General features: G+C 50.7%; 1 protein-coding gene across 1 annotated transcript in view; it reads left to right on the top strand.

The window, feature by feature from the left end:
- The first annotated feature begins 471 nt into the window (after nt 1-471).
- Nucleotides 472-8841, top strand: part of CD164L2 (CD164 molecule like 2) — a 46278-nt gene continuing 37908 nt past the window's right edge. The window contains exon 1 of the mRNA XM_063140494.1: nt 472-611. Within this exon, the coding sequence (XP_062996564.1) occupies nt 527-611 (85 nt within the window). The 5' untranslated portion in view covers nt 472-526. The remainder of the gene's footprint in view (nt 612-8841) is intronic.

The raw sequence follows: 8841 nt of genomic DNA, 5'->3' as shown, positions 1-8841 counted from the left end.
CAGACTCTCTCCTTGCGCACCCATCAGAACTCAGTGTCGTGTCCTAAGTGTAGCTGAAGGGGACAGCACTCTGCACGTGCTCGGGGGGGGGGGGGTGCCGTCCTTTTCTGCCATCCTTCGACTTTCCCCGACAGGGGGCCTACGGAAAAACCCTGGCGGAGAACCCCAGCGGCTGAACCGCGGCTGGAATTCTAGCCTGGGCGAGAGCTCGTCGGGCTCAGGTTCCCTCGGCTTGGGTATTACTGGGCATCGCGAAAGAGGGACGAGGCGAAGACACGCCCCTCCGGCGGGGGTGGAGCTGCTTTCCCCCCCCTCCCCACCCCCCCCGCCGGCGCACCTGCCCGCCCCGCCCCCTGGATCCCTCCCGTGCGCGCATGTGCCCGCCACCTGCGGTCGCTGCTTTCCCAGGAGCCCCGATCGCTTTCCAGCCGCTCGCCGTTACCAAAGTGAACGACAAGCCCCCGAGCCGGGCGCTCGCAGCTGCCGCCGCCTCCGCCTCTGCTCGCCCCGAGGAGGACGCACAGCCATGCCTGCGGCCCGCGCCTGGCAACTCCGGGCGGCGCTCCTCTGCGCCCTGCTCTACGCGCGCGGCGGGCTCTCGAGCCAGGCAGGTGGGTGCCCGCGGCGGCCTCTCCCCGCTAACTGGCCCCACGCCGCCCTCCGCGTGGAGCCAAGATTTGGGGGCGGGGGGGCGGCTCCCCTCCTTCGGGTTTTTCTTCCGTGGGGACGGGGCGTGTGTGTGTGTGTGTGTGCGCGCGCGCGCAGAGAAGTTCTGGAGCTCTCTGACCCGCTTCCCCTGGAGGTGGGCTGGATCGCGCAACCCCGGCCGGCTCTGGGCTGGGGGAGGGCTTCCCAGGGCGGTGGGGAGGTGCTCCGACGCGCCCACCCTTCGCCCCGCCTTCGGAGAGGACTCGAGACCGCTTGAGACGTCGGCTGACCTGATTCGTTCGAAGCTTCAAGTTCCTTTCTCGGTTCCTTCCTTTGGGAGAGCCGGCCCGGTTCTTCCCTGTTGGCCTTGTAGGCTTTCATAGGAAGTCGCCTCTGTTTGGGAAGAACGTGCAGGCTGCCCGTGTAGGTCAGTTTGCCTCCACCTGGTGCCCTCCGGATCTTTTGGACTTCAGCTCCCATAAGCCCAGCAGTTAGACCAGCAGGGACCAAGGGTCAGAAATGCTGGGAGTTGATGTCCAAAACATCTGAAAGGCACCAGGTTGGAGAAGGCTGGTGGTGATCATCATATGTTGTAGTTGTTGTTATTTAATTTCCACTGCACCTTTCTTCCAAGGAATTCAAGGCAGCATATTCCCCCAGGGGTGGCATAAGATGTCCCACACAGGTGAGGTGGGAGGATACCCAACGCCCCCCTGCTGCTGCTGCTCTCGCTCGCCCGCTCTCACCCACACACATGACAGTTCACTGTGCAATCTGTGCATGTATAGACAGCGGGGTGGGGGACTCCTGGCTGGCTGGGGGAACGCTGGGCGTTGTAGGATGTTTTTTCTGTGACGTTGTTGTTATTATTATTATTATTATTATTATTATTATTTATTTATATAGCACCATCAATGTACATGGTGCTGTACAGATTACACAGTAAATAGCAAGACCCTGCAGCATAGGCTTACAATCTAATAAAGTTGTAGTAAACAATAAGGAGGGAAAGAGAATGCAAACAGGCACAGGGAAGTGTAAACAGGCACCGGGTAGGGTGAAGCTGACAGTTAGGCAGAGTGAGGCAGCCACCTCACGTGGCAGATGTTGGAAGGCAGGAAGTTGCCGTGAAGTAGCTGTGTGTGTCAGGCGGCCTGCTCCGAGCCTCCTAAGCTAGCCTGCTGTCCTCTGGTGTGGTGGGAAATACAGATCTGTCACCAGTACCGAAGTAAAGATTCAACTGCCCCTCTGGTCGGCTTCTGTACGTGCAATGGAGACAGGTGTTCTCTTGACCTTTCCTTCAGGCAACAAAATGTCTTTAGGCCCTGCTTTCATTTAGAGAGAGGGAGAGAGAGAGAGAGAGAGAGAGAGAGAGAGAGAGCAGTTCACCCTATGCAATCCTGTGCATGTTTAGACAGAAAAGTCTGGGGAATGCTGGGAAATGCACGAAACTGTGAGAGTTCTTTTCCCCCTGCCTAAACATGCATAGGATTGCGACTTAAGTAAGTTTCATGAGCCGCTGTAGATTAGAGCCCAGATTTCACTGGTCAAAACCTGAGGCTCAATTCACTAGTCCATATTGTATGGCTGGTCCATGCATGTGCATTTGTCACTCAGTAACACCAACATAAAACAGTGACTGGCATGTGCAAATGGGCCGTCACAGATCTGGCCAGGTTCCTGTAATATCCTTTTATGTCACCATGGAACAATACGGAGCTTTTTTTTGTCAACTCGGTTCACACATTCGGCTGCAGACATCTGATCCAGTGTTATAGCATTACATAGGAGGTGAAGTGGGCCCTAGCCTTAGTAAAGCATGTCTCTGCCACCACACAGGTGACCATGTGGGTGAGCCTGGCCTTCGTATATATGTACAATGATGTGGCCAAGGTATCTGTGATCCAGTGTATTCTTATTTGGAGGGGGAAGAAGTATGGATGCCAGACATGCATTTGTACGTTCGAAGGCCTGGCTTGCATGTGAGCGTGTTGCTGCCCGCTCTTTGACGTAGGACAATACTTGTCTGAATGCCTAAAGCTGCTTCAAATGCAGAGTTCTCGCGTACAGAGAACTTCAAGTAGCAAAAGTGCATGTGTGAATCAGCCCCGGATAACCACTACATGTGCAGATTTTCCACTTGTTGTACGCATAGTGGAAAACTGGGGTTGGTTGTGTGCATATGTGTTGGTTTGTGTGCATGTGAGGTGGTCCCACAATGACCTGCATGTGTGTAGCATGTTAGTTCTTGTGTGCCAGTGACTTCTGTGCAAGGGTACTTGGAAACCTATGACTTGAGTTATCCGCCTCCTGCTAGCACTGTATATAGCCCCAGCATGCTTCTGCTTCTGCTTTTTAAATAAAGTGGGTGGATCCATACAGTTGCTTTTCTCCTACTTGGGTGGGCTTTCATTCCTCCTGAAAAGATATCTGCTTGTTTATATGAGCAGCCTGTCCTGTGTTGGTCTCTCTGGTGAACGTGTGGTTTGCAAAGCTGTTCTTTAAGGTTTCCCAAATGCAAGAAGGCTGGAGAAGTGAATGGACCAGCCCTCCCCAACTCAGTGCCCTCTAGCTGTCTTGGACTATGCCAGCTGGGCATGATGGGTGTTGTAGTCGATGCATCAAGAGGGTGCCAGTTTGGAGAACACCGTAATGATCTGTTAGAGCAGTACGACAATGGTACCAGTTACCTAGGGAGGTTGTGGGCTCTCCCACGCTAGAGGCCTTCAAGAGGCAGCTGGACAGCCATCTGTCAGGGATTCTTTAGGGTAGATTCCTGCATTGAGCAGGGGGTTGGACTAGATGGCCTTATAGACCCCTTCCAGCTCTACTATTCTATGATCTCCTGCGCTGTGTGTGTGTGTACTCTCTTGTGTCGTGCGAACCAGCAGCTGGATCTGTACCTGCAAGCTCTGAGTTTGGCCACAGCATGCTGCTTTCGCCAAGTTGCTATCTCTGCGGCTAATTCACATTATGAAGTTGTTTGGAGATACCAAAGTGGGATGGATGAATTTGTAACTGTAATTTGAATCCTAGGAAATAGGGCAGGAAAGCAACAATGTAAATAATTTACTTCTCAAAGCAATTAAAAATGCTTTTATGCAAGGTACGGTAAATGTTGTGTAAATTCTCGGAGCTCTTTCAATGGCTGCCCTCCAGGGACCAGCCCTCCCGAGATGCCTTAGGGCCAGGGTGGACAGGGTTGTGGGATCTGTCTTGTTCTATCTATCTATCTATCTATCTATCTATCTATCTATCTATTTATGAATGCTTCAATCTACGGACCACAGCCAGACACAAAATAGTGGCTCAGGGTTAGAGTCAATTATGGACCGCACTCCATGAAACATCCACAGGTATATATACACATGTGAGTTATCAGCAATCGGGGATTCTAACGCAGCCCTCTAAAACTGGGCAGCAAAGCTGAACAAAGACCTGATCAAAAGCACCCAATTAGGAAATGAGGAACACTGAGGCTGAGAAATCAGCACATGGCTGTTGGAAATTAGAAACCTTGGAGATCTACTGCAAATCACCCAGAAAAACAAAGGAATCCTGATACTTTAAGGGCTCATCTACACCAAGCAGGATATTCCACTATGAAAGTGGTATATAAAATGCAGGAGCCACACTACTGCTTTTTAGCGGTATTGAAGTGCACTGACAACTGTTGGGGCCCATTGACACATACTATATACTGCTTTCATATCCTGCTTGGTGTGGCTCCTGCCTTTTATATACCACTTTCATAGTGGAATATCCTACTTAGTGTGGATAAGCCCTAAGAGAAGAGTCAAAGTTCAGTGGTACAGCACATGGTTTGCATGTTGAAAGTCCTGGGTTCGATCTCTGTCATCTACAAGTAGGTTTGGGGAAGAATCCTGCCCCAAACCCTGGAGAGTTGCTGCCAGTCAGTGTCAGCAATACTGGGCTGGATGGACCAAGGGTTTGTCTCAGTAAAAGGCAGCTTCCTGTATGCCTGTCTTTTGTAATGCAGTGAAATCTGAGTTTCCTCAATATCCCCGCTGACTCTTTAGCATAAACACCCCCTTATTATAGAAAATTTCGAAAGCTCTTTTTATTGTGCAAAGATCCATACAACCCTTCTCATTCATCTTCTCCAGATAGGTTGCTGTTGTTCCCATTTTGCAGAGGGAACAATATTGAAAATGGCTTGTCCAAGGTCACACAGCAGATTTGGAGGCTACACAGGGGAGGGATGGGGGGAGATCACCAGAGCAAGGTGGAGAAAGGCTAAATTCGGCCCTCCCCATCCGGACCATGAAGGCTTCTAACGAGGCCCCGCCTCCACCCATCCCCTTCCCCACATCCCAGCTCACTGGGAATGGCACTTCCCTGGGGCTTCACTCACTCCTCACCTTTCCCAGTGTGCGTGTGTGTCGGTGGGGGGGGGCATGCCAGCAGTGGCCCTGCCGACTTTGGCCTGTGGCTCCACCCACTGCTGACAGGTGCCCCTCCCCCCCGCGTCCTCCCCCTGGGGCCAGTTCCCATCCCTAGCATAGGAAGTTTGAACCTAAGCCTACAGTCCTGCCCACGCTTACGCCGAAGTGATCCCCGTTGAATTCAGCTAGGTTTCCTTCTGAGTAAACCTGCATCAGCTCAAGTTGTCAACTTCTGGGTTCCAGTCCCTTTTCTGTTGGGACTGCACCACCCGTTTGGCCATGACTGATGTCAACTGAGCTGCTTCGAGAAGGCAAGCGATACTAGCGAAGGTGAGCCGATGCATTAAGAGGACACTGCTCTGGCACTTTTAACACCTCTGGAAAGGGCGATCTCTCACCGTTAGCACTTCTTTGAGACGACTGTGTGAAGAATACCTTGGGTCGAAATCGATAAAACTGGGAAATTAAGACCGCCCAATGAACTCGGCTCCTGTGTTTTTAAAGGCGCCTCTCCCCAAATCTACACCTCCACCTCCAAAACGCTATTCTTTAAATGCCTCCAGTGCTCTTTATTCATGGAACTAAAAAATAAAAAAGAGTGAATTCCTGTTAGGTGAGACGATATTGGTGCTGGGGCATTCTTTTTTTGGTGGCAGGGTGCAAATTCAGTCAGGGAAGTTGGCATGGATGCCGCGATACCCCCATGTCCCAGGGGTGACCCAGGAAGAAGGGTGACTGAGGGCAAAGGGACGTTCTTTAGTTTCAGACCAGTGGTGTATAGTAGTACCAGGGGCTCTCGGGCACAGTGCTGTCACTGTTTTTATTAGCCCGGACACTGGCATCATCTGGTCCCCCCTCAGGCTTCCCTGTTCTCTCTGAGCTTAGCTGCAGTCCGTACAGCGGTTGCGTGGTGGGTGGGTGAATTTTCTCAGCAACAATATATTGATCCCTGTTGTAATGTAAAGTAGTTTGGGGTGACTTGGTCTTGAATGGACAGATAAGACCTAGATTTACCAAAGGCCTGCTCCTGGTGGAGGTGGAGACTGTTTGAATGGATTTGTTGTACCAATGCAGCTGCCTGCAATTTTTGGACTGTCCTGGGGGGGTGGAGCTGACTGTGGGAGCTGTGATGACGAGCAACCGCATTTCAAAATTTACCACTGCACCACTATTCCACAGAGAGAGCTTGAGTTGCAATCCTTTGGTCTGGGATTACCAGGGCCGGCCCTACCATTTGGTAGAGTGAGGCGGCCGCCTCAGGGAGCAAAATTCAGGTGTCATGAAAGGGCTGCAAACTGTTAGTTGTTGGTTATTATTCTGCTGTTACTGCTAGGGAGGGGGAGAGGTGTGCCTGGGGTTCTCTGCCTCGGGTGCAAAAATAACTCCGCCCGCCTTGGGTCCTGTCTGCGCACTTTGAATTGGGCGGAGGTTGGATGGGGTGCCATTTAATGCCCTGCTTCAAATGTGTCGGCCCTGCCCTGAGGCTTTGAATTTGGCCAGGGCTGTCTGCGGGTGATGCCCAATGCAAAACCTCATCCCGTGGGTTACCCGTTTGAAGAGGGGTGGCGGTTGCTGGCAGAAGCGCCAGAGACGGGCTGACCAAATGCAAAGGCGGCCTGAGCACTTGCACCTTTTGCCTGCCACATAGAAGAGGGGGATTTTAGGGTGCGCAGTCTACCCTGCACAGCGGTGAGAAGAGGTACCTGTTGCAATTAGCCTTCTGCACACCTGTCAAAGTTCCAGGGCCTGTCGTCTTTGGCCTGCTGTACCTATAAAAGTGGGTGCAAAGCGGGTGAGCATCTAAGATGTACACAAAAAGGGGGAGAAGTCTCAGGATGCTATAGAAAAGTGTATTCTACTTTTGTATAATAAACTTTTCCATAGCATCCTGAGACTTCTTCCCCCTTTTTGCGTACCCCTAAAACCACCTTGTGGGCTGGATCAGTGGGTTGTTTGGGTTCTTTTCAGCTGATACTGAGCAACCCTACTTTAGACTGTCTTAAGAAATATTCTTGTAAGCCGCCTTGAGAGCCTTTTTGGCTAAAGGGAAGGATAAAAGTGCTATAATAACTAAATAAATAAAAATAAATAGTAAATGCTTGAAATAACTCTTGCAGCTATGAGGGTGTATTTAAATTTCACAGGAGGCAAAGGCAGACTATTGATTTCTCAACTAAATCATTTAAAATACCGCCCAGAGAGCACACAAATGAAATAAATAACTAGATTCTTCAGTTAATTTTCACCCTACCATGGATAATCCCAATCCAACGTAAAAAGTTTTTTCCCCCCTCATCTTGCCATGCAGGGGAAGATTTGGGGGGTTGTGGGGAGAGAAGTTAACCCCCCCAACCCCCCTTTGGAAATTGCCCCCTGCATGGCAGCTCAGTGAGAGCAGGGGGGTGTTAAGGCAAATTTCCCAACTGCACAAATGCCCTGTCAGACACCCCGCCCCCACCCAAGCCAAACACATTATTTCTCTTTCACAACTGGGCAAATTCTCACCAACACTAGTAGCACCTTAAACTTAATCGCAGATTGCCAGGGCCATATGGATACCCAGGAAGGACGACAGACCAAGAGAAGTACACCACTGGTTGTCACCTACAGCCCCCAATTGAAACCACTACAATGGATCATCAGTGAACTCCATCCCATCATCAGCACAGACACTTCCCTCTCACAAGCCTTGGGAGGCAGACCGGTCCCGGCCTCCAGACAACCTCCCAAGCTGAAGCAGATGCTAACCAGCAATAGTACACAGGACAGAGACACAGACAGAGGGACCAAACCATGCAATAGACCCGAGTGCCAACTCTGCCCCCACATCTATTCAGGCTGGTGGTGGACCCAACATCAGTCACACCATCAAGGGCTCTTTCACCTGCATCTTCATATAATCTGTGTTACATGCCATCCCTGACTTTGTCTATTGTTACTGTAAGTTCTTAATAAACACATACACATAACATGTGTCTTATTTTTTTTTCACCGCTTTTTTCAACTGCACATTATCAGATTTCCAACTGCACATTTTTTCCCCAACTGCACATTTTGTGTCCAACTGCACACTAAAAAACAACAACACCTGAGTGAGAGAGAACAACCCAATGGCACCAATGAACACTCAGGGCTCTGTGAAAGAGATCTGGGATCCGGTGAAAGAGATTCAGGGCTAGGCCTGGGCTCACGGGGTCCTGGCAATGCCCTCAGCTCCCAAGTGCATGGGGTCACGGCCTTTAGGTGTCATTTGCACCGCGCAGATCCTGGAAACTAACCCCGGTCCTGCAAAAGAGCAAGTGGCGTAGTTTTGCTACATCTACCCGCCTCCGGGGATTTATTGATCATGGGGATGGTTGTTAGATGTGCATCTGTGGGGCGTCTGTAACAGATTGGGAGAGATTGTGAAACAGTCAGCTCTGCTCTCCCCCACCCCCCACCTTCCCATCCTCCCGCTGTCCAACGCAGCATGCCAGTATTAGGAGGCGTTGGGTAAAGCATCCAATTTCGTCTGTGCCGGGTTAAAAATAACTCAGCTCATTAAAAAAAAAAAATGTCAGAAATCTGGAGAACGAAGCCCTACTTTCTTATTGGTTACGCCAACAGTCCTTTACTGCTGGGTTTATGTTATTTTTTAAGTGCTGCAGTCAGAACGCTGTATCCATGGCAATGGGACCCATCAGCTGTTCAACTTGCCCCATAGAAAGGTAATTGGTTAACTCGTGTGTGTGTCTGTTTCACATTAAGAGAAAAAACTCCCACGCTACCTGGGAAGCTTTCTGTTGCT

The sequence above is a fragment of the Elgaria multicarinata genome, chromosome 13 (genome assembly GCF_023053635.1).
Source record: "Elgaria multicarinata webbii isolate HBS135686 ecotype San Diego chromosome 13, rElgMul1.1.pri, whole genome shotgun sequence".
Taxonomy (NCBI): Eukaryota; Metazoa; Chordata; class Lepidosauria; order Squamata; family Anguidae; genus Elgaria; species Elgaria multicarinata.
Note: the sequence above shows the minus strand (reverse complement) of the source record. Positions and strands in the feature narration are given on the sequence as shown.